At 29.4% G+C, this 26,479-nt stretch overlaps 2 protein-coding genes across 2 annotated transcripts in view; one reads left to right on the top strand and one right to left on the bottom strand.

The window, feature by feature from the left end:
* Positions 1-17,542, bottom strand: part of LOC119674941 (potassium voltage-gated channel subfamily KQT member 5-like) — an 18,408-nt gene extending 866 nt beyond the window's left edge. Inside the window, exons 1-3 of the mRNA XM_038086098.1 lie at positions 16,840-17,542; positions 5,361-5,546; positions 734-868 (exon numbers count right to left, since the gene is read on the bottom strand). Of these exons, the coding sequence (XP_037942026.1) occupies positions 734-868; positions 5,361-5,546; positions 16,840-16,895 (377 nt within the window). The 5' untranslated portion in view covers positions 16,896-17,542. The remainder of the gene's footprint in view (positions 1-733; positions 869-5,360; positions 5,547-16,839) is intronic.
* The window catches only part of LOC119678136 (potassium voltage-gated channel subfamily KQT member 1), a 250,014-nt gene that overhangs the window by 90,976 nt on the left and 132,559 nt on the right, over positions 1-26,479 (top strand). The gene's annotated exons all lie outside the window — the stretch shown is intronic.

The following is a 26,479-nucleotide window of genomic DNA, read 5'->3' as shown; positions in this document are numbered from 1 at the left end:
GAAGTTTTCTAATATTATAAGTATTTATTTCAAATTAGGAGTGTTTATATTAATTCAAGGCAACCATAAGTCTAGGGATTACTTTAAACTGTTAGTGGTTATTAAATTTTCAATTTAAGATAAGAATTATTATATATTATTGCTAATTCTTGTTAACTCATAATTATAAATAAGTAAATATTTCATTATTATTAAATTGCCGCTGAAACTAAATTCTGAAACACATTAAACTAATTCTTAATTATTTATAGAAAAGCTTTTAATATGAATCTTTCCATTTTTTGCTCTCTATTTCAAGTCTGTTTATCTTCTTTCATGTTTGTCAATAATTGTCAATGGCCATTACGTTCAGAAACATCCAATTAGTCCAAAATTTTTGGAAATACACAACACGATATTTGATGTTAAGAGTGTTTTAATTAACAAACTTATTATAAACTATTAAAAACTATAAGTTCCGGAACATAAAAAAATAATTGGAAAATGTTTGATAATTGCAAAACTGTTTCTTTTCTTGATTAGATACAATAGTCGTAAACGAAATGAAAGTTTGTCCAGTGCTCAGTAGAGGAAAATTATTTTACAAACTATGCCATGCACTCCAAAAATATATTTCCAAAAGTTTTAATGACTTATTCACTGAAATTAATTTTCATTTTTTTTCTACATTTTATTTTGCAATTTAATATTTCAAAATGTATGAAATGTATGAAGATATTTCAAATTTACTTACCGCAAGAAGAACTCCATGGTGAACCACACAACAACCAAAATCTCCATTCTAAACAAAATGTACAGAGCGTCCTTCTCGTATTCCTCGATTGTTGAAAAAACGCTCAAGGCAAGACAAGTAAATACCATTAGAAATCTTGAAATAAATGAATAACAATACTAGTTTTAATAAAGTTAAAACATTTGAATATACAATATAAATAAACTCATAAAATTATTTCATATGTAAAATTATTTTAAATATTTAAATGGTAAATGGTACAGTGGTAAAGTGGTAAAGCCATATTTCAGAAATTCTGTGTTTGCCTAAGGTTCGATACCAAAAAATTGAATACTAATTAAATTTTTAGTTTTTAAAAATATTATTTTATTTTAATTTGAAATTTATTATCAAATATTTGTAATATACATAAATCCATATTTATGAAATGGAAACTAGTGAATTTAATAGAATAAAATTAAAAAAAAAAACAAGAAATGATGTTGTAAATCAATACTATTCGAAACCTCTCTATTATATATAATAATTTCTATTAAGTAAAATAGTCACTGTTATAATAACTGATGTTAAAATCAAATTTAATATAGAATTATAATGAAAATAAATATGAATAAAATTAAAAATATTTAATTTACAGTCTCGCTTGTACGAATCGTAGAGTTATATGACTTTCTTAGTATCACGTTCCTGGATTATGTTCTATACACAAGAAGAAACAATATAAAATCATGCAATAAATAATGACACAACAAAAAATAGGGTAGCTATAATTCATTCAATTATTCTACAGTTGATTCATGATTTCGTTCTAATATAACACATCAAGGATAATCTTCGAGACGAAGAGTTCTGTGACTCTGCTATGGCTACCGTGACATGAGGTGCACGAAGGCAATAAAAGGGCGGATGTCCTGGTCAAAAAAGAAGCAAAAAGGAAGCAGTGCTAACAATAGTTTCAAAATCAGCCTAGTACGCGAAAGAGAAAAACAAACTCTAACTGACTTCTGGAAAGCCCAAAAGAACAATCAAAACGGCTTATTATTCCTGAACATATAAAGGCTGAAACTGTGCTAAAATTAAGCAAAAAAGATATCGAACTCTACACGGGACTGCTAACATATCACTGTAGACTGTAATACCATCTGAAAAAGATTGGTCTAACAGTAAACGATTTCTGTCGACTCTGTTAAGAGCAACAGGATACAGTAGAACGTTTTCCATATCCATAATAAAGCGAATTTGTTTATAATAAATCAAATACGGTTTTGGGTCTGTTGGCTAATGAACACTGACTTTGAGCTTAAAGTTGGCTCTTATGAACACAAAACATTATTTACGAATAATGAAATATAAGAAATAATATCCAGACGACTGATGATGGGTGATAAAAAAATAAGAAAGTATTAACCAACGACTCTATATATATGGTTTGATTTGTTAAAGAACAGAGTTTATGCCAAAGATTATCTTTTACAGATCTACTTTGGTCTTTTTGGTTTATTTGTAATTTATAATTGGAGGCCCTATAGTCCATTGGAGGATGAGGATAGGAGAAAGAAAGAGAGAGTGCGAGATAATTCAAAAAGGTGAATCTATTAAAATTCTTTATAATAGGTGTATACGGAAAGTTAGAATCTTCAACTTGAGCATGGGAGTGTCTAAAGTTTCGATGAAAACATAGAACAAAAAAATGTTTTCAAAGAGGGCTAAAGCCTCTCCCAAAATGAATCTATGGAATGTATGTGCAATTAAATAAATTCTCAACTTTTTATTTGTTTCTACCAAAACTCATTGAATGTTTGAAGTACTTGGATGGGTCTTACATAAATTTCCACTCTTACCCAGCAATCTCTTTTAAATAAATATCTAGCTACAGTGCTAGGTTAGAAACACGTTTAAATTCCTAAAAATGGCGCAGTCTGTATTGGAATTGAAGTAGAATAAAAACAGAGCAATTGATGTACCAATATCAGCTTTTGAGGACGGAGTAGCTGTATATAAGAAACAAAAACACTTGAAATTAAATGATAGGTGCAAAACCGCCGACAAATTTCACTAGGGTCCAGCCTTATTGATAACAAGACGAACAGATATAGTAATAGCTATCTATTGCCTATTTGCCAACCTATTCGTTTATATGCATATTAGTCTTCAGTTTTTTGAAATACATGAATAAAATCTTGCAAGAAGCTATTTTGTGAATCCAGTATTTTAGTGAATTTTAGTGAAACCCCAACGATTTGGGGACGCTCGGTATTACCAACTGGCGATAGCAAGGCATAGATTGGACTGCCTGACAGAGAGTACTGGACGTAATCAAGGATATAAATAATATAATATAAATGAAACTTTAAAAATGCCAAGTCTGTTTTTTGGTTTTAATTCACTATAGTTAAATTTTTAATTTAAACAAATATTCTAATTATCTATTATATTCTATTATATATTTTCTATTATATTGTAAATGGAGATAATTATGTTATTCACCTTAACAGTTTTCATATGCATTTCCATTTTAATCATGTTATGTCATTTAAGAGATTAAAATCACATGGGTGACTAATATTTTAGCAATATTTGTTTTATCTTCAAATAAAAGTTAGAACTTCATTATGAGTTTTTTTTCAATTAAGATTCTTTGAATATCCATTTGAAAAATATTAAAAAGTAGGAACGGAGTTTGACTTTGGAATATCTTTGAAATTGTTTCATGTGTCATGGTCTACTATAATACTTTCCTGTTTACTCTTTTTGATCTATATCTGCCTTATTTTCTATTCTATACAACTATCGAAGATTGTTTATATAAACCTACGATAATAATGATAGATATAAGTTGGACTGAAAAATGTTTGCCCGATTTATAAATGCTACGTCATGAAAAAATATTTGACAAAGATAATTGTCATTATTTGGTTATATTTCTAAACAGCAATTGATAGATAATAGTAGTTGTGGTGAAACTACTTTTATTTTCAAAAGAAAAGATAAGAAAAAGTTGATTCAACATTGATTTTTGGCAAAAAAAATCACTAAAGCAAAAAAAAAACTTAATAATTCTTTTCGAAACTCTAAGAAAATAAGTCATCGTTTCTTGGGTATATTGAATTTAAATGTGGTCATTCAGATTCAGATAATACTCACTCAAATAATATTCTTATTCCGGAAAACAACAAAATAATTCATAAAATCGTTTTTAATTGGACAGTACATTGAAATAGGAGAAAAGGTCTTACCTATAATACAAAGAATGTTTGGGTTATACATTTCTTATTTCATTTTTGATCATGAGACGTCTAATAATAAAGTGGATATAGTGTTTGGACTGAGTTTATTAAAAGTAACAACATTGGAAATTAGATATAATTAAGCGAGATAAAAGGAATAACTTTATGTTACTATGAACAAAACTTCGTTTCATCTGTGTACTCCGGAACCAAACCGTCAATAAGTTGAATGAATAGCAATTGGTGATGTGTGCAAATATAGAGCATTTGGGTGGAAAGGTTATGCTATTGATAATGTAGAATTATATAATATAGATCAATTATTTAAGAAGGAAAATAACGATCATCAAAAGGAAATATAATATAGCATTACGAGTGAGGAAGCTAGCAGGCTTCTCAATACCACAGACCTACTTCGACGACTTTATCGAAAGAAGTTGCATGATTCGATTGTCATGTAACTTAAAGTAGGGGTCTTTAAAATTACTCGTTAGTTTTCTTGTTAAAAATTTAAGTGTTAACAAACATTGTTGTGTACATATTTTTTGCAATCTGTGTTGGCACGTTTGAAGGATGAAATTGTTAACAAAAATCCCTATGATAAAATAGGAAGTGGTCTTACACTAATAAAAGGTGTCGCAATGTTTTTAAATAGATGATATTCTACGAAATGCGCTTTGGATTACTATTTCTCTTGTTTTTCCCCTTCCAGGGAATAGCCAGAGAGCTTGTGTCTTCAAATGATGTAGGTATATGGAAAAAAATGGGATAAAATGAGATAAAACATAAATGTCATTGCGAAAATAGACTAATATTTTTAAAGTTTCGATAAATGTTTTTTAAAAAAGTCACAAATTATTGAAAAAGTGTCGATATGTTTGTATGGTCTCGAATGAGGATATATTTTTATAAAAAATCCGAATCTTGCATAAATGAAACATAAAAAGCTATTCAACTAATCTATTATATATAACTAATAATACAATACTAAGTATAAAGCACATATTATACTTAATTGGTTAATAGTTTTTACTCTATAATGCGGTAAAGATAAATCTTCGCTGATTTCTAATTCTTCTTCAATTCCCATGCTTAACCTTTACTTATGTTATATTTGACATAACTCTGAAAACTGGTATCAAAATCTTACCTCAGTATCTCGATTTGATCCAATCTTTATAGCTTTAATATTACTTAACAAAACTAAATACTATCAAGCAACACAAACCTTTAGTAGATTGTGATTAAGTTAAACCCGATAAAAGTGTTTCTCAAAATCACTACCAACTTACAAAAATATGTAGTTTAAAATAACTTTGACGTGGGATCGTTTTCACAAGCTAATCTTTCGTACGTATTTTATTGAAATATAAATTTATATATTCACATCACATACTTACACCATAATATGATATATGACTGCTGGTATTCCGCGCGGCCTCTCCAGAAAGTTGTAGATACGGCTTTGTAGTCTTCTGTACCGAAAACCACGGCGCGTGCCGCGATTGTAGTTTAGAGGTTTGCCCAATAGTGACATTCGCGGTTCAAAAAAACTGTCGGTTTCGTAATTACCGAGCTTACATGACCTGAAAGCAAAATAAGACTCACATTTAAAATTTTAATTACTAATTTAATACATCAATTATTTCTATAGAATACGATTATTTCTTAGAATTTCTGCATTCAATTTCATTATCATTAAAAATAATAGAAACATTTTTTGCATTAATGGTTCAAGTGATTTCGTTTGTGAACTTAAGATTCTGTGTCCTAATTTTATGCAGTTTTTTGTTTTCTGTATTCTTCGAAACCGCAAAAATATTCTGAAGAATTATATGTATTAATTTATGGATTTTTGCCAAACTCAACAAACTGTTTACAGTGTCTATTTTTAAAATTTTAAATTTTTTTTCAGTGTTTACTGCCAATAGCGCGTTTTATATTCTTTCTAACGTTTAGTCATGTTTAGTACACTGTGACTTGCATCTCAAATGCATTTAATGTGTCTATTTGTCATACTAAGCAATTCATTTAATTCTGTTGATTAACTCTGTCAGTCATTAGTGGATAATAAGTCTATGAGAAGGCTTTGAGAAAAATATAGATAAATCGAAACTACAGGTAAAAAAAAATTTTATTACCTCAAAAATATTCTTTGATAGTTCTCCACTTGTAAGATGACGATTAATTATAGACCAGGTGAAGACAAATTATTTTGACAATTCTTCAAATAAAGTCTGTTAACAAATTAGTGCAATAAATAAAAAAACTATTTCAATAACGAAAATGTTCGAGTAATGTCTTAAAAAAAACATTTAAAAAAAACTATACTAAATACACATTACCTATAAAAGTCCAATCACCCAAAATATCGTTTTCTCGAAGGTTTATCTCATGACAAAACTATTGAAATCTTGAAAACTATAATGAAAAAGTCCTCATGACACATATGGAATTTTCTTTAGAAAATCTTATTGCCTAATTCATAATTTCCGAATTTTCTCTAAATAGACCCAATTACCCAATCACCCAAACTATTGTTTTCTCGAAGGTTTATCTCATGACAAAACTATTGAAATCTTGAAAACTAGATTGAAAAAGTCCTCATGACATATATAGAATTTTCTCCAGAAAATCTTCTTGCTTAATTAATAATTTCCGAATTTTCTCTAAATAGACATTATAAAAACCCAATCACCCAAACTATTGTTTTCTCCAAGGTTTATCTCATGACAAAACTATTGAAATCTTGAAAACTAGATTGAAAAAGTCCTCATGACATATATGGAATTTTCTCCAGAAAATCTTCTAGCTTAATTAATAATTTCCGCATTTTCTCTAAATAGACATTATAAAAACCCAATCACCCAAACTATCGTTTTCTCGAAAGTTTACCTCACCCCAAAACTATTCAAAACTCTCTAGAACTAGAATGAAAAAGGCCTCATAACATATATGAAATTTTCTCTAGAAAAATATGTACTTAAGTAATAATTTTCGAATTTTTTGATGCAAATTTCGAATACGGGATAGGTTTCTCCTACGGATCAACTAGAAAAACTTGGCGCTAGACAAACTAGGCAAACTAGACAGTAACTCTTAGGTATCGTAAACGTTTAACATATATAGAACAGAATATAATTTGTATATTCAACGATTTTTTATCGTTTCTGCTTTAGTTTCTCTAAAGTAAGTATTATCATTTTCGTTAGAAAAACTAGCACAAAAGTGGTTTATCGCAATTGTATTAATTGGAAGGTAATAGAAAGTGATTAATGCAATATATTTAGATTTAACAAGCATACTCAGGGTTTATTTATATAACATTGGAAATATTAGATAACGTGATATCTGAATAATTGAGGATTTATATTGTTTATAGCACAAAATTAGGTAACAAGAACTTAAGTGTTTTATAAATAACATTTAATTTATTTTGAGTAGATACTCCATTTTAACTAGGTTATTTAATTTTAGTAAAACATGTTGTTATGCTCATATATACATATGTTAACACAAGTACAAGTAATTTTAGAAGTGGATGGTTATCGAAGAGAGCATAGAATTAGATTAAATTATTGGTTAGGAATATTCCAAATTGCATTCACTACTAACTAATATGTTATCATTACTTTTATAAAAGTAATAACTAATATTATTATTACTTATTGATTTTATTGATAGTATTACTTATTGATAGTATTACTTATTGATTTTCGTCTAAATAGAACACCGATAAAGAAAAAATAATTTTAGTTTTTTTAATGTTCATTTTAATATCATATTCTGATTCCATTTTTTACTTAAATCTTGAAGAAATCTTCTTATGCAGGAACTGAACAGAACTACAACCAACATTGAACTGGTATGATTTTCAAAACGGTGGCAACATTGTTTTGTTCAGAAGTGAGTACAAGCATTCGCATCATATTTGTTTTCGGATAAAAATTATTAAATTGTAATTATTACAATTTATTAAATTAAATTGTAATAGTAAGATAGTGCTAGAAACCTGATGTTGGAATCGATAATTCGAGCAGCAGATTTAAACCGCACTGGTACAATATTCTACAAAAGTGTAATGTTGCTTGTATATGCCTATAATTTTAGCCTAAACACCCGCGCCGTCAGTGTGACATTTTCCAACTAAGGGAAACATGCGAAGCAAATGGGACAAAAAGTACTTTCTGTCAATAAACAAATCTCCTGAGCGTCTTGGGACCCACGTTACTGTTGACAATTAATAAGTTCGAAGTTGTGAAAGACTTTTTTTATTTGGGAACCAGCGTAAACACCAAAAATGACGTCAGCCTAAAGAATCAAGGAAGAATCACTCTCGCCAACAGATTTTATTTCGGGCTAAGTAGGCAATTGAGAAATAAAGCCCTTTCTCGATAAATAAAAATCACGCTCTGCAAGTCTATTATCATGCCTGTCCTGTTGTATGGTGCAGAAGTTTGGACAAAAACCAACAGTGATAAAAAGGCGTTAGGAGCATACGAGAGATAAATTCTTCGAAAGATCTATAATCTCTTACGCGTTGGTGACGGATATAGAATTAGATGGAACAGTGAGCTGTAACATATGAACTATATCGCGACATTGACACAGTTAAGTGCATAAAAATTCAGTGGCTTCGCTGGCTTGGTCTTTCGAATGAAAGAAAGTGCTCCGGCTAGAAAGGTATTTGATTCGGTACCCGTAGGTGGAAAACGCGGTAGAGGACATTCGCATCTTCGGTGGAAGAACCAGAAGATCAACGATTTGGGGGTGCTCGGTACTACCAAGTGGCGACAACAAGCAATTGATCGAGGTGGCTGGCAAAGGCAATGTGACGTAGCCAAGGATGACTCATGTATATAATGCCCAGTAAGTGTGGTAGGAACAAATCACGGGGTATCAATAAAACCATATAATACTTTAATTGGTAAAATTAAATCTTTTTTATCTTGAATGAAATTTTGAATTGAACAAAATCTGCGTTCCAGTTGAAGATAATTGGAGCACAGATGAATATGTTGAAAATAATCGTCCAAATACTTAAAAACGAACTTAAAGTTACAAGTTTTTATATTAGAAAACGTGTTACTCATTTCCAAGGGACTAGAATGTACTGGCAGCAGAAGTTTTTGACTATTGTAATAGGTAAATTATAATTTAAGAACAAAATAATAATGATCAAATAAAACAAAGTATTACAATCAACATTAATATGATAGTAAAATTAAGGAAGGTTAGATTAATGCAAGAGATGTCTGGGAAGAAAGGTTCTAAATGCAATTTAGGTAGTGAATTTCTACCAGATATTTGAATGTGCATTTGATGTTATCTGCTGAGTCTACTGATAGGAAGAGAGGAAGAGATATTAACGTCAAAATGACTTTTTAGGAAGTAATTGATTTTATTTTTTTGAAGTTCAATTGATTTTATTGGATATGATATGTGGTGATATGTTGATCACCACTAAAACTGTAGAGAATTCCCTGAGAGCGTGTACTTGTGTTACATGAAAGTTTGTACGATTCTTAGACGTGAGAACACAGCGATTCGATTTTTTTTTGAATTTACCAAGAAAGTAATTGTATTCTATACGTCCCCACAGGTATACAGTATAGGCACATTATGAATAAATGCCTTATTTATAATTAGCTGAGACTGCTAGTCAAGCAATCATAAATTTTCATAATGACCAATTTTTGGTAGAAAATTATACTAATATGATTATCAACTGAATGAGTTTTTGACGTTCTTTAAACTACAAATGACTGGTTATAAGATCTATTAAACTCTTAATTTCATAATCACACTTCTATTTACTTCTTAAATCATAACTCTTGAATTTAACCAAAAAAAGTTTTATAATGACATTTAAAATATAATTTATGTTATAAAATTAATTGTGACTGAATTTATTTTTAATTAATTTTTAAATTTTATTTTTTTATGTTAAATTCCCTCAATACTAGTTTTTTACTGTTTATTAAATAAAATCGCTTTATATTTTTTTATGGAGTCAGTGCTTACAAAAGGGTTTCAAATAACTGCAAAAAATACAAACTATTTGCAATACTTTTTAAATAAATTCGTGCTGATTCATTGCTATTTTTTACTACGATAATACATCATAAATATATTTTCAATAATTAAAAATTGTCATTTGATCTATTGATGTGCTACCTTAATCCAAGCATATATTTTTATCCACTAGAAATTATCATATATGTGTCAAGTTAGATATATAAACCAGTGTATGCGTTAACATATACATTGTACATATAATACATTGTACATATATGTACATATATGGTATATTAAGTTTATTAATTATAACATTTATAAAACCTTTCGCACTATTGAGAGAAATTGGCATATTTGGTTCAGTAATCTCTTTTCTAAAGTAAGAAAACATTGGCGTCTATTTATATAGTTTATACTACATACTATTGTATATACATACTATTGCCTAAACTGACAGGGGAAGAGCAATTGATTTAGTATTATATATTCATCTTTTTCTCGTTTCGTAGATGAACTTGTAACTCAGGTTTGGTCAAATTTAGTGAAATATTGAATAGGGCGGTGAACTTAACAGTGGAATGAAATTGGTTACCTGTTCATGGTAACAATTTTCTCTTAAATTTGGAATAGTTTCTTTAGTTTAAAATAAAGCTTAATTAAAGTATATCTTAAAATCTTTTGAGAATAAAACAAAAAAGAAAAGAATAATAAAGATAATGGCAATAAGATAACTATCTATAAGCAATAAGATAACCATATACTATACTATTTTTTAAAGAAAAAATATTAAATTCCACATATATATTAATATTTTCAACTTATTGATGTTGTTGGCGGTGTTGAATTTAGTAAACATTCTTCTAGTTCTACTTAAATTAATTGATGCCTGATATGTCATTATAAGTTTCGGAAATATTCAGAATAATTTCTAAAATTTTGGATGTTCAAAGCTTATATTATTTAGAAAACTTTGGACTATTTTCTACAATATTTCTACGAATATTATCGTATCGTATTATCATATACCATCTTACTATCTGAATATTTTTTACGACTAATTTTTTTTTTCTATCTATCTTCTCTATCTTTTCTATCTATTCTATCTATTTTATCTATCTATTTTTCTATTTTTTTTTCTATTTCCAAAATGGACCAAAGTTGAACCAAAGTGTGTAATGTTAATTTGCTGACAAAAAATTCCCAAGTTAATTCCAACCATATATGTTTCAATTGAATAATCATAATTTTATGACTGACCAAGACAAATTAAAGTAAATTAAAGATTCTAAGTATACATAAGTGTGTGATATACTGAAGACCACGTGGGCCTACGAAAAATCCGAATGAAGATGGTCAAACTACAATCTATCGATAACCTTAGTAAGACTAAGATCGATGTGGTAAGCTCTTAGTTTACACAATAACCAGAACTACTGTACTTGCAGTGACAAAGAAAAAATGGAAAATCAAACAATTCCTATGTGATTATCAAATTTTGTATGATCAATATATCTTATTGTAGATCAAGCCAGTTCACCTGAGATCCTATATGAATGTTTCAAGGAAAAAAATGTTCTCTATTAACAGTGCATTTTGACTTTAAAAAACTAAGTTTTAATTTTATATGCGGTGGTAATTCAATGGATAAAAGAAGAAGCTTTGTTATTAATAAAATTCACAAATCAAAAATTAATGAAATGAAACTTTTAAGAGTTTAATGGAATTGATTAATTGAGATTTATTAACAAAGATTTTTTCATACGGAATTGAATCTCCGAGGAATGGTCCAGGCTTAAATAATATAGTATTTGCTTGAAATTGTTTTCTATCTATTAAATACTAATACTAACTTTAATATATAGAAACAATTAAAAAAAATTAAACAAATTCAATGTGATATATGTACGTACTTATTTTGATATATAATATATATGTCGACTACTTGTAGAAATGTGCGGACTATCCACAAGCTCTCAGACACTAAGCTGGCGACTACGCTTTCGAATCTGTCGAAATATTTAATCTATTTTGGCACTGCTATGACGAAGAACAACGATATCAACCTAGAGATCAAACGAAGAATTACCATTACCAATAGGTTTTTCTATGGGCTCAGTAGGCAAGCCATGGGATGTAGAGCTTTCTCTTAACAAACAAAACTTACGCTCTATAGGTCGCTCATCCTGCCTCTGCTTCTGTATAGGGCACTAGCAGGGACGTTACTACAGAATAATTAAGTAGCAGTGGAAGATCTTTGGTTCTCTACAAGTTGGCGACGGCCACCGCAACTGAATTAACTACTAACTGTACGAACATTATCACGACATTGATGTAATTCAGCAAATTAACATTAAGCGACTTCGCTGGCTTGAACATGCCGTGAGAATATTTAAATATGTTCCAACAAAAGAGTGTTTGAAGCGGTAGTAAGAGGAAGAAAGCGTACAGATAAACCGTGTCTTATGTCGAGTGATGAAGTTGAGGCAGCACTAACCGGCCTTGATGTATAAGACTGGCAAAAGCACACAGGCAGCAGAGACGGTTGGAGAGACATGCTGTGTCAGGTCGAAAACCAGTAATAGGTTATTAAGCCTATATTAGAAGTACATATTATATGTACTTATATTAGAATGTAATTGTACGTTAATCTTACAAATATTTTATATTTTAAAAATATATGATTATATATAATAATAAATTATATCCTATTATTATAAAAACTTACTATTTGTATCAAAAAATATTTTCTTCCTATTATAATTACATATTCTTAATAACTACTCATAATTGTGGGTGTATTTTTGATTAAATTTCTATTTTCTTCTATATCTGTAAATTGTTTATTATTATTATTTTTATGTTTTATTATTTCCTTAACAAATTTTTAAAACAAAAACATTTTCTGTTGAATTAAATTATATGGAATAATTATTAAGAGTATTGCTTTTCTTTTTTTGATGTGTATGAATCAAAATATAATTAAATTTTTAATCGGTCATTATTTCAATAAAAGACACTAAATTTTTATTAGAATGCAATGTTCTTTCAAAACACAAACGACTGAGAAGTGTCGTTAATGCAAATTAATGAAAAAATTTATTTATTAAAAAAAAATAAAATATTTTCAAGTAAATATTAAACTCATTGAAATTGTCATTTTTTTCTTAAATCAATTATATTTATTATTAATTTATTAACTGATTTGGTTGTATAATAAGTACACTTTACAGATTTTAATTATTTAATTAGTAATAAAAATTAAGAAAAGTGTCGCAGTGACAGTCACACATACTGGAATTGGTTTTGTTTTTAAGATGACAATTTTATTCAATAATATTTATTTATGTGCTTATATAAATCAGTTAAAATATTTTAAATTATGGAAAAAAATAAATAAGTTATTATTTGCCCTTAAATTTAATTAAATGTTAATTTTGTGGGTAAGACTTGAGTTTAGATTTAACTTATGTGAACTCTGAAGACAGTTTCAATGCTTTATTCTCAAAACTTAGAAGACATTAAAAGGGAATATAAGTTATAAATAAATTAGTGTTTATTTTTAATAGATAATATTAAATAACAGTAGTATAATAGAGGAAAATTTTTAGTTTCTTCTTTAATGCCACCAAAGGTTACTGTAATCACCAAAAATTGGCTCTTTGTCTAAAATAATTTGAAAGAACCTTACGCATTACATATTTTAAAACCCTTTAAACCTAGGTATATATTCATGTTACCGATGTGCCTTTTATTTACAAATTTTATTTTTATAATAATTAAATTATTTATTATAATTCAATTGGCATAAATATTAAAGATTTAGTAGTTATCATAGGTAGGTAGATTATACCGGAAATTCCAAGCGATCCATTTAAGTCTATAGTATCATTACGTTACCATATTATTATTTAAAACCCAGGACGTTAGAACCATTTAAAACCTTTGGGAAAGCTTAAAATGCTTTTGTTCGTTCTCACCACAACTGCGGCAGATATGGTTGAAAGGGGGATTTAGTCGCTTAGCATGGTTACTTAAAATACAATAACCTGTATAGTACTTATAATAAATTTTTTTTTGAAATATGTTAGTTCAATTTTAAATAGTAATTCATTTTAATTGCTTCATTTTGTAAAATTTGTGTTTTTCGTAAAAATTACGGGATATTGTATACGTACAGAGGTAAGACTGTTCTATACATATATTGTAAAAGAAACCACTCAGTTTCTTAAATATAATCCTAATTAAATAGGCACGGAAGCAGCCGCGCATATAGGTAGATGTTGTGGTTATTTTTTTTATAATGTTAATGTTCTATAACATAATAAACGATATTATGCTAAGGGCTCTAAGGTAAGCATTTGGCGCATAATTTATGATAATGCTTACAAGTTAGGCCAAAAAATCAGTCTTTAGTCCGCCTTCTCTAGAAAGAAGGTGGACTTTCTGGAAGTTTTTAATAAAACTATTAAAAAAATATAAGCATTTGAGAGTTATGCTGGGTAATTGAAAATCTAATATCATACTACAAATAAGGAACATTTGTTTAGATTTCTATTTTCATAAAAGAATATTTAATAAAAAAAAATTGAGTATTAGTCCTGATTACAAGACATGACATGTTGAATGAATAGAATGAGTAGAACAAATTTTAAGCAACCTACAATAAATAAATATTCCCAGTATATTCAATAAACAAAAATACATTGCAATGTAAAGGCATCTATTTTTGTCCCATTCACAAACCTAAATCACTTTCTTAGACTGCACAACGAAGCGACGGTTTTCAAGACAATTAGTGAATTTAATAATAGATATAGTTTTTAAATTTTTTTTACATTAAGCGGCATGTAAAGCCCCTTAATCCTCCACGAAGAAATCACGGCTTGTTAATTAGTGTACAGCGGAATTTGGTGGCTTAAGCAGAGTAGCTGATATTACTCACAGCTGCTTTCATGGTGCATTAATACTATTAAAGGGAATGATTCAGCAGAGGATTTGCACCACCTTATACATTTCCTGGATGTATGCCTAACATTAATTTTCTTCGATTAGTTTACAATGGGTAATATAAATGGCATGTATAACTTTTTAATTGACTTGGGCTTCATTTAATAAGACCAGATCCTGAGAATTTGGTAGCAGGAACCAGACAAAGCTATATTGCACTTTTTTCTAGAAATAAATGAAAAATACGTCATTTGTACCTTTCTGGATAACCTGGTCTTCATATAATAAGACCAGATCCTGGGAACTTTCTCATTGAAGTCAGAAATGTTGAAGTGACTTGAAGTGATTTGAAAATTATTAAATTTTTAAGAATCATGTTACACATGGTCATAATTTTACATTAAGCGCAAAGTATTGAAATTTAATTAATATTTGCTCAAGGTAATTAAGCTTTCTGGACCTAGTTATTTAAGTATTATATATTTATAATATAATATATAATATATAATATTATAATATAATCTATTATATTATATAATTTTTATGTATGATAATAATATATATAAATATATTTATTAAAACTATAAATATATTTAGAATCTTGCTTGAAATTATTAATTTTCTTTAATTTGCTTGTAAACATAACATTTTTGTTTTTTTTAATTGCAGCATTCATCTCATGTATTCATTAATTTATTAATTTTTAATATATTTTAATATATTATAGTTATATCAAATATTTATATAAAATTAATTAAATAGTAATCGTCTTAATAATAATATAATTGGATAAATACCAAAACTATGGGACTTTTTCCCTAAGTAAAAAAAGCATGACAAAACTTTTATCTAATAAATGGAAAATTAATCTTAGTCATTGCCTAACCGTTCCGCTTAGCACTTATAATGATACTCAGTTCTCAAAGTGTATTTGAACGAAATAATAATTAAAAAAATAAATTAAAAATAAACCAATAAATTTATTTAACAATTTAGTAAAACACTTAAGTCAACACTAAGGCATACATGTGTTCTAGTGTTTTTGGTTTACTTAAAGTAATTGGCACTTTTATTTTTTACTTGAGCAACAATTCACCAAGTGGAACTACGTTCTAGTGAAGCGCAAATTCGATTACTAAGAGTTCCTATATGTGAATCTAGAAATTTATTTAATTTTGGTTTCCTTTGGAAAACTCATTTGCATAGCTATAAGTGCCTTGAGCCAGTGATTCCTGACCCTTGATGCAATTTAGTGTAGTGCTGAAGGGTTTTTGTGTGCTTCATCACTTGCACTGCATTTTTCCACTTTGTATGGCTTTTGGCTTTTGTTAGGTAAATTCATGAGTTCACCTATGCATGTTACATGTCAATAACCATGAGTAAACTGCACTATTGCTACCGAAACCTGTTACCGGATTTAACCGGTTGCATTAAGATTCTTCGCTTTTGCTCTTCATTAAAATGCTTCGATTATTGCATTTTATTAAATTAAATCTTTAAAATTATAACAAAAGGCGTGAATTTGTATTTGTTTAATTAATTCAAATTCAAATTTTAAGGTGTTTATGGCCTACACTTTTTTCGAGCTCAGCAAATTTTCTGTATATTTTATAACAATTTTATTTCCTTTCAACACAAAATGTTCGTGTAATTTTTTTATTTATTTTTTTAAACTAATTTTTTGTTCAAACACATAAAAGAACTGTGTTAATTAGCTTAGTAAACACAAATCTTAAAATCACAATTTTAACAAATTTTTTTGTGTAGTTTTTCATTATGTGGAAACGCGTTAAAGTTTGAATAGTCACTTCTTTTGTCTGGGAACTGGCACATTTGGTACATTTGGCACAAAAACGACTATCAGTCGTATCAGGAGCACCATAGTGCGGTCGTTCGTCTGGAATTCGTACTTGCCTCTTTTTTTTCAAACTTTGTTCATAGAACATGATACACTCATTTAACGGATCCATTGCTGTGAATTTTTTTTTCCAACATTAACCCACGATGTTAAACTTTAAAATTAAATACTGAAAATCACATCTGCTTGCTATATTATTTTGTATCTGAAAGTACGTATATTTATATCTGAAAATGAACTTGCCGAACGCGCTTAGCAGATACGTCTGACATATCTGAGAACCGAAGCAATACTTAAAATTCAAGTTGTGCGATCGCGTAGTTAAAGCGATCCTCGAATCACTGTCACTGATTTTATACGATATGCGTTCTGTTTTCTCTACCACACCTCGCATTTTGTTTATGAAATAGCGGTAAAGTTATAGACGGCAAAGTAAATGCACAGTTTGTATTGAATTCAGGGCTGAAATCTTATTATTTGGTATTTATTTGCATTTTTAATTACTTTTGATAAGGACAAATTGAAATTGATATTGTTAAATCAGCAAACACTCGTAAATGATTTATTATTTCAGTCACGGATAGCGATCAGTTGTGTGGTTATGATCTATCTGCAAATTGTCAGGTTTGCTCGTCGATCACGTTGATTTCTTGTGGGCTATAGTCTTTGACGTGTTGACGTAGAATGCAGATCAATTAGCAATAAAGTTTTTTACGATATATTGCTTTTGATCTTAGCAACAAATTAACTTAATTGTTGAAAAATATTTTTGGCACGATCAACAACAATACGATAACGATAACATATTGATTTAACTAACCCGTAATTAATTACTTCCAAACAATTAATATGTTATGATGTTTAGCAAATCATAAAACATTTTTAAAATTTCCATTTAATAGGCGTACAACCGAGTATAGACACTACAACCCAAGTTCTTGAAACTGCTTAAAATTTTTTTTACTAAATCATTGCAGTTGCGTTCTTATCTTCTCTATTCCGTTTTTGATTAAAAGGGGTTTGTGAGCGAATTTCTTGACGTACACTATTGATATGATTAAGTTGAGTCATATTAATACAATTCAAAAGAATTACTGATAATCCATTCACTATAGACTAATGTACATTAAACCACATAAATACTTTTACACCTCTTTGTACTCATTTATAAGTGTCTGAAGAAGAATGTACAAAGAATTTCTTTGTGTTCTCAGATAGCAAGTATTCATAACAATTAACTGCAAATTCGCTGACTCTGAGTAAATTAAATAAGACAAATGAAAACAAATAAATAAGCTGAATTGATTCATTATGTTCAGTAAATTGTAGATTTGCTCATTTGAATGAAATAATATACAATAAAATTGTAAGATGCCAGAAGCAATCAAGCAATTCCTTTATAAAGTATTAAACTTTTGTGGGTTCTATAATAGATTAATATTATTGGCGCCAATGTTTATGAAAAAACTTCTTAGGCTCTCACGTAAGCACGATCAATGTGAAAATGTTTTGCAAATATATATTTATATGCACTTCATACCCATTATGGTCTATCAACGATCTACGAGATAGAAGTTAAAACATTTCCGAGGTAAGACATTTTTACCTATTGTAGAAAGCGTGTCTAACGTAAACCGATTTCAAGTAAGACTGTTAACAAGTGAGTTTTTATTTGTGACATCCCGATAGAGTTAAGATCTGGTACCACGGAATCCAGGTGTTTACAACTGCTTCCTACATATAGGGTTGGCTCCATAAGAGAATATCACAGAATATATGCAATTATATTTTTATTCAATTGGAGTTAACAAATGGATTTTTATCTGCACCATCCCACCAGAGGTAAAATCTGGTACCACTGAATTTAGTAATCCCAACTGCATCCGAAATTTTTGGATGAATCTATAATGGAATGTCATAGAAGCTGTGTTTAACATCTAAAGTTATGGAGGAAAATTAAAAAAAATTCTATTTTTATTCAATGTGGAGTCAACAAATGGATTTTTATTTGCAACATCCCACCAGAGGTGAAATCTGGTACCATAAAATTCAGTAATCTAAATGTAGGGTTGACTTCTTCCTAAATATAGGGTTGACTTCATAAGAGAATCACATAGTCTGTATCAATACTATCAGCAAGAGTATCAGCAATTCTATTTTCATTCAATATAGAATTAGTTAAAATTATCATCCAGGTGCTGTTACCCAAAACACAACAGAAGTGTCTTTTCCCTCACTTTCCAACAATTAGGAACTTGTATCTAAACTTTCAATGGAACAGGCTGAATTCTTTTGCGGCATTTGGTCATCACGGCAAGTAAACACATAAGAAACTAGGGGGACCCATTTCCACTGGTTTGCAAAGTAGAATACAAAATATCGAAATATTAGTGACAAAGAAAAGTTAACACCTGAGATATTATAAAGTATATATATTCCCCATCAATTCGACGAAATCGAATAAATGAAGTCTGTCTAAATATTTACTGACCAGTCTATCTACCTTACTCTTCTTCTATCCATATATTTTGATTCACTCTAAGTTTGGAAAAGAGTCTTGAAACCCACACTTACAGTTCCTTTAACTAGATGACAGTTTAAGTCATATGACCGATATATAACAAGATAAAATCATTGTAAAATGATACAGTATAAAAGGCCGTGCTTTGGATAGCCTTAAGTATAACAAGGTAATAGTGCATAATACAAGGACAATTCTTTTACTTGAAATGTTCAAAAGTAATAATTTTGATGAGCAATGGAAATTTTGAAAATTTTGAGTAGTATCAGGGCTTTATAAAGAAATGATCGGAAGCTATTTAAAAAATTAAAGGAATTCATATAATGTTCAAGTAGCTCGAGATGTTTGAGTACCTTGAAGATGTTTGAGTAGCTCGGAGATGTTCAAGTAGTTCGGGGATGTTCAAGTAGTTCGGAGATGTTCAAGTAGCTTAAAGATGTTTGAGTAACTCGAAAATATTCGAGTAACTCTACAATGTTCTAGTATCTCAAAGATGTTAGAGTAGCTCGGAGATGTAAGATTAGTTCGGAGATATTCGAGTAGCTCAAAGATGTTCAAGTAACTTAAAGATGTTCTAGTAGCTCGGAGATATTACAGTAGCTTGGAGATGCTTGAGTACCTTGGAGATATTCAATTAATTTGAAGATGTTCCAGTAGCTCGGAGATATTAGAGTAGCTCGAAGATGTTCGAGAAGCTCAAAGATGTTCGAATAGCTCTAAGGTGTTCGAGTAGCTCGAAGATGTTCGAGTAGCTCGGAGATGTTTGAATAGCTCAAAGATGTTTGAATAGCTCTGAGATGTTCGAGTAGATCGAAGATGTTGGAGTAGCTCGGAGATGTTTGAGTAGCTCGGGGATGTTCGGGTAGCTCGGAGATGTTCGAGTAGCTTGGATGTGTTCGAGAAGCTCGAAGATGTTTCAGTGGCTCGAACATCTTCGCGTAGTTAGTACATCTTTGAGCAGATCTAATAGCTTCCAGTGTATCGAAGTTGTTTGCAGACCTCACTGTCTATTGAAATGTTTAACCTGATTAAAAATTCTGCTCGTATTGCAATTGTGTAATGAAGTCAGACGAAGATCTACGCTGACAGAGATCTAGTACCTAGATCATTTCAAATTTATGACTCCATAAAGAAGAATTATACCATTTAAAACATTAATAATATACAAATAAATAATTTATGTTCATTGTTATGTGAAAGTTAACTAAATAACAGAACATTTTTTTCATAAATTTTAGAGAATGTGTCATACATGCGAGTGTTCAGCAATTTTTTCTATTTTATTTGTTTATATTAATAATCTGTACTATTGTACCATATTTATGCAGTAATACATATGTATATGCTATGTATATTTATGTACCACAATTTTGTTTAAAACGTAAACAGTGATAATCTGTGTAGAAAACAATATTTATGAATTTCAAAAAGATTTGTATGTAAATATTTCTATTAATCTGAACTTTGTTTACGGCTGGAAATTTCATTGCCCCATAAAACAAGACACAAACAAAATACCGTCACTGGCGTTCTGTAAGCGAGGCGTTGTACCAGTTTAATTGCCGTAGTTAACCAAAAATTATATTTTATCAAAATTTTAGTATTAAACGGAATTGAAAGCCAAAATTTATTACCTTAGATTATTTACGACGAAGTCGGAAACACAAAAGCTTTTACGTAAAATTTATTTTATCTATTTTACATAAATTTTTTTTTGTTTTCACCAAAAAAAAATATTGAGTTCAATTTGTTGATTCCAAATCGATTTTTAAAAATTCACTTATATTTTAATAATTTTTAATTATAGTATATTTAATTATACTCATTAATTACAGCAATTAATAGCTTCACTTAGCACTTAGCTTCCTTAATTATTATAATAATTAAAGTTATAAAATGGTTCACAAAATAAAACTTTAAAATTTAAAAAAAACTTGTATTGAAATTATTTTCAAATTATTATTTGGTGCTAAAATGTTACATTTTATATATAAATTATTAATATCACTTATGCACAGGCAATAAAAATGTGTTGCGTTATTTACAAAAAGTATTCGAAGGAACAATGCAGAACTGCCTTCAATCTTTGAGGAACTGCGTTGCGACTATCAGAGGCAGCTAAGCACAAACTTGTAATAATAAATTTTAATTAATTTAAACATATTTTTAGCAAAAGCGACCCAAGGTATCCGAATGCATAGCTCTAAGAATATAGACAACGCATAGATTACAAAGTACGTACACCCAAGCAGCTGGTGGCCTCATATCTCGCCTAACAATGCATAGCTAGCGCAATTAGTAAGTACACAAGTATATTATTTCTTCAATATGAATATAATGTGCTTAACAATGGACATGGCATGCACATTAGCCTAAAACTTTCATGTCGTATATATTTGATGAATTTTAAATTATTTTATGCAAAGTATATGGAAACACCGAGCGACAAATTTTGATAGGACAAATGGAAGAGTAGTAGATTTTGAAAATTTACATATGATACAATTGTAACCGATATCTTTTATTTCCAAAAAATGCTATATGTAATGTAAAGAATATATTTTTTTTAATTAATTACAACTCGCGGATGTTAATTCAATACTAGCTCTTCTCTTTCGAATTCTAGTGGATATCATCACATAACGTACATCGTCATCTGATATCCATTGACCAAAGCCAGCACAAAATTTATTATGCTGGGCGAATTTTCACCTAAATTTTTCCGCGGGTTTACAATAATTGGCTGTCATAAGAGACTGTTGAGCGTAAATCTGCAACCCATTGTTCTCCTGCATACCTGTATCTCCGGCAATAGTGAGTTTAAGTTCAAAAATAGAGATTTAAAAGGGTTGATTAAAACTATTTGGTCAGTTTTATTTTTATATTCTCCTAATAAATAGGTAAACATTTCTATATTGAACGTTCTTCCCTAAATTCTTTTCTTCCTACTCAAAAGAAGAGATTTTTCAAATATATCTTAAAATTACACGATGAAATGAAAAATTATTCTGAAAAATATTTAAAAATTGTGTCTTTTTTAAAGAAAAAGGGAACAGTTTTTTCCTCCTTTTAAAACAATTAAACTATATTACTTAGATTACCTTAGTAGACTTATTATAAAAATAACATACGTATCACAGGCCACTGTTAAAATAAGTTATTTAAACCCATTTCTAGCAAAACTTCGAATAAAATGCTAAAAATATTATAAACATTCTTATTATTACCACATAGAAGACTCGAACTATATTTAAAACAAAAAAAAAACCACATCCAGAAGTACTGGAGTTCTATATACAAAAAAAATTGAGGCTATAAGCTAAAATACCTGTATATAATCATAGATAAAGGGCATTCGTGGAACCCTCACTATCAAACAAATGAGATGAATGTTTCTCAATTTTAAATAATCTAAGATCACTTTTTAAACACAGCAAATTAAGCATAAAAGAATGCGTTGATCTATAAATTATGCGACTTCTTGGCATGTAGGTAAGGAAGGGGCGAGAATCAAAGGACTAGAAAGAAGATTGAGGAAGTACGAAATCTTTTTCTCCATTCCAAAATTAGTCCCTAGACTAAATTAAATCTAAATTAAATAATTGTAAATTACTTAAAATTATTTAAAAACCATCCTCTCTCCTCAATGTAAATTTCCGGCTATGGAAATGTGTTGATTTATGTCCCTAAATTCATTTTCAACAATATGTAATCAGAACAACAACAAGGATATTTTACATATTCCGGCGACACGTCAGAACCAAATAAATTTAGAATTTTGTTCTCATAGCCCCAATTACGGTTATTAGGTCTTAGAGTTCGAAGGTCTTAGATACTTAGGTCTTAGACACTCGAAGCTTTCCCGAATGAAGTGCTCATGATCAATCTATTATGTTAATCTCTTTCTTCTGTAGAACATAGACGCTTAGTTTTTGTCCAATGTAACTTGTATGGTTTAAGTGATAACTGAATCCATCTTACATTAGCGCCTCTTATAGTGTTGATGGCTTAAATGCAATTCCTGAGGTTTAAGAACCTGAAAAGGTGGGTAATGTTAACTTTTGCTAACTTTCCGAGATTTTTGAGCTGTGAGTTACGAAGAGTGGCTATTACTTTCAAAAACCAGGTTATGCACAGAACAAATGGAAAAAAGTTTCCAATTCATCCGACTAATTGCAACTATTACAGGGAGTATGGTTTGAGATTCCTATTTTGACAGCCTGTTCATTGAAGAGTAGAACTGTTATAATTTTACTAATTTTTTAATAATTGCTAAAGTTGGTGTTAAGTAATATAAACTTTCCGAGTTGTTATTCTTTACACAATATTATCAATTAAAAACACTAGCAGTTCATGTACTAGAATATTTCATTATACGATAGAAATTTTATTAAATTTGATTTTAAAGTCAAAGTTAATAGAAAATGTGGTATTCAATTGAGAGGTTTCTTTTTATATAAAAAAGTTTTTGTTGTTGTAGTACTTTTTAAAACTTCTCTATACGAATTGTATAATAAAAACAAGTTAAAATGTGCACATAGATAAAAGGATTATAATACATGTAGCATTCCGATTGGTAGCTTTCGCAGTCTGGGTATTATTTACATAACTTTATTAAAATTATCATTATGTTAGATGGCAACTTTAAGCTTATTTTCCTATTTTGTTCTGGAGCTAAAGGTAGTAAAAACAAAACCACAAATTTTCTTTCCCCTTTTGAAATGATGCTATTTAAGTCCTTAAGGATTAGCATACGAGTATGTATACTACAGAAAATGTGGTCGGGGACATTTGTTGCCAGTGTTTTGTCCTAGAAGTAGTTTTTTCATCCAATTATTCCTTTTTGGTTACAAAATATTTTTCATTCATATTTTTTCCTACGCTAAATCTATTCTTTGTCATTGAATGGCATTTAATGAACACAAAATTCTCTAAGATTGATGTTGTGTCCTTTATATTGATTTTCGGCAGGTAATTTCATCTCTAACCAATTAATTTGGTCAGTTTATCAAATTCGTAGTTTATTTGCTACTTTTTGCTCATACATGTGACATCAGAGTTTGTTCATAAATCTAGGCACTGCACAATATGTCAATCTATCTATTTAAATGTATTGCTAGTTAGCCTTTAATCTTCAGCAGATTACCTTCACGTTAGCATTTAGACTTGGTGCCGCAAGTGACCGAATGTCCGTAACCAAATTGTGGATATCAATCATATTCGCTTGCGAAACAGTTGACTTTTATGGGATCAATCCCAGCACATGTGCCTAACATTAACCTTACTGGATTATCATTAATTTCCCTTAATGGAATGGTTTTCGCTTTGTTGGTGTGTTCACTTGTATGAAATAAAAAAATAAAACTGCAGATACTTAAGTACGGAAGTTATTAATGTTTTTCCTCTTACTTGTTTTTCACTTTATTTAAATATTAAAGGCAATAAAATAAGGCAATAATATGCTAAATTAAATAATGTTAAAATAAATCTACTGAAATTAAAATTTATTAAAAAAATATACATGAAATACTATCAAGGTCAAATACTATTTGACCTTACATTTGGAAAGCCGAATGGTCACTCAAAATTACACAATAAGTCTTATATATTTCTAGACAGAGGCAGAATTTTGTCAATTTAAACACACTCATTTGGTTACGATTAGAGAACGGGACAAGAGTAGTTACTATATTTACTCTTGTCTATATATACATTTTTATTTCTTTCCTTATCAAGAAAAAATGACTTCTTAGCAAAGGTTTTACTTGCAAAAGAGTGATGGTGGAAGCAATGTTATTACTATAGCTAAGTATAGCTTTAAAGTATTCAATTAGTTAGCTATGTATAGCTAACTATAGCTTAGTCTTTATCTAGTCTCTATATTCATCCAATAATCAATTAGACTATTATTTAATGTAAATCAGCTAATTCTATAATTGATTTCTGATCTGAAGAAATGAATTTATTGTTCCGGCTCTTTTACTTTGTCTGTAGCGTTACTGTTATCCTCGATTTTATTTGGTAATAGGTCTGAAAATTATTTTTTTGCTATACCTATTACACATTTACATTCCTTATTCATTATAATATAATTTTGTTTGTGACAGATTTAATGCTAATCTACTATTTAATGTAGAGCCTTTTCCGAGTTAGTGCATCTGAGCACTTTCACTCTTTGATAGCTGCGGGGTTTCTGCAAAGTCCTACTCATCTCACTGACTAATTTGTGCATTCCTCATAAGCTTCCTGATTATTTAATGACTGGTCTAAGATCTGTGTACAGCCCCGCCTGGTTAGTGATTACCCTGCGATTAGACAGTGCTCAGTAGGGCAGTGTGTTGGTTTTCGTATAGGTATAGGTAGAAGGCATCAATAGCCACAGAGTAAGACTCCAACCCACTAAAATTACCTCTTAGAAATGATCAATTTAAATGTCAGTCATATGATGAAGAGAAACAGAATGCTGAAACAAGGGCGAAAGGGAAAATTAATAGACATCACATTTAGTTAACTAAATTTATCTAATCCAATACCCCAGAACGACGTTGATGTTGGAAGTTGAATAAGTGAAGAAAGTCGGCTAAATGCAACTTTTGAACTAAATTTGAATGCATTATTATATAAAACGTTAAACTTATATATTACTACCTACCTAGCAGTCAGGTGAAATGGAAAAATGGTGGATTTCTCTTTAATAACCTAAGAAAGTTGTTTTGATACCACATTTCTCGAAATTATAAGCAGAAAGTTTGGAAGCAGTTGGAGGATTAGTAATATATTAATATTAATTTGAATCCCCAATATTAATTTAAAAAATTTCACTGAGTGAATCAAAGAATGGGAAGCCAAAAAACTTACACCTACATAAGCGTGGATACAGACCAAACAGGTTTTCTGGTATCTTCTTCAGCGCCGGTCTATATTTACTATAAGAAATTGCACAAATTAGATTCACTCTGGTGTTTCCTTAGGGTCGATATTATTTTAGATACTAAATACAGACAGCGGAACCAGCTTTGATAGATATCTGACTAACAGTAAGAATATAGTCTTCCTTTTATTGAAAGCTGATATTCATAGTAAAAGAACAGGCTCTTAATTGTTAACAAAGTAGGTATAAGCTAGAATAAAAGTACCTGATTCGTTACAGCATATACTTGAGTAGATTGATAGAA

This window comes from Teleopsis dalmanni, chromosome 2, assembly GCF_002237135.1.
Source record: "Teleopsis dalmanni isolate 2A chromosome 2, ASM223713v2, whole genome shotgun sequence".
NCBI lineage: Eukaryota > Metazoa > Arthropoda > Insecta > Diptera > Diopsidae > Teleopsis > Teleopsis dalmanni.
This window is presented reverse-complemented; position numbering and strand designations above follow the sequence as displayed.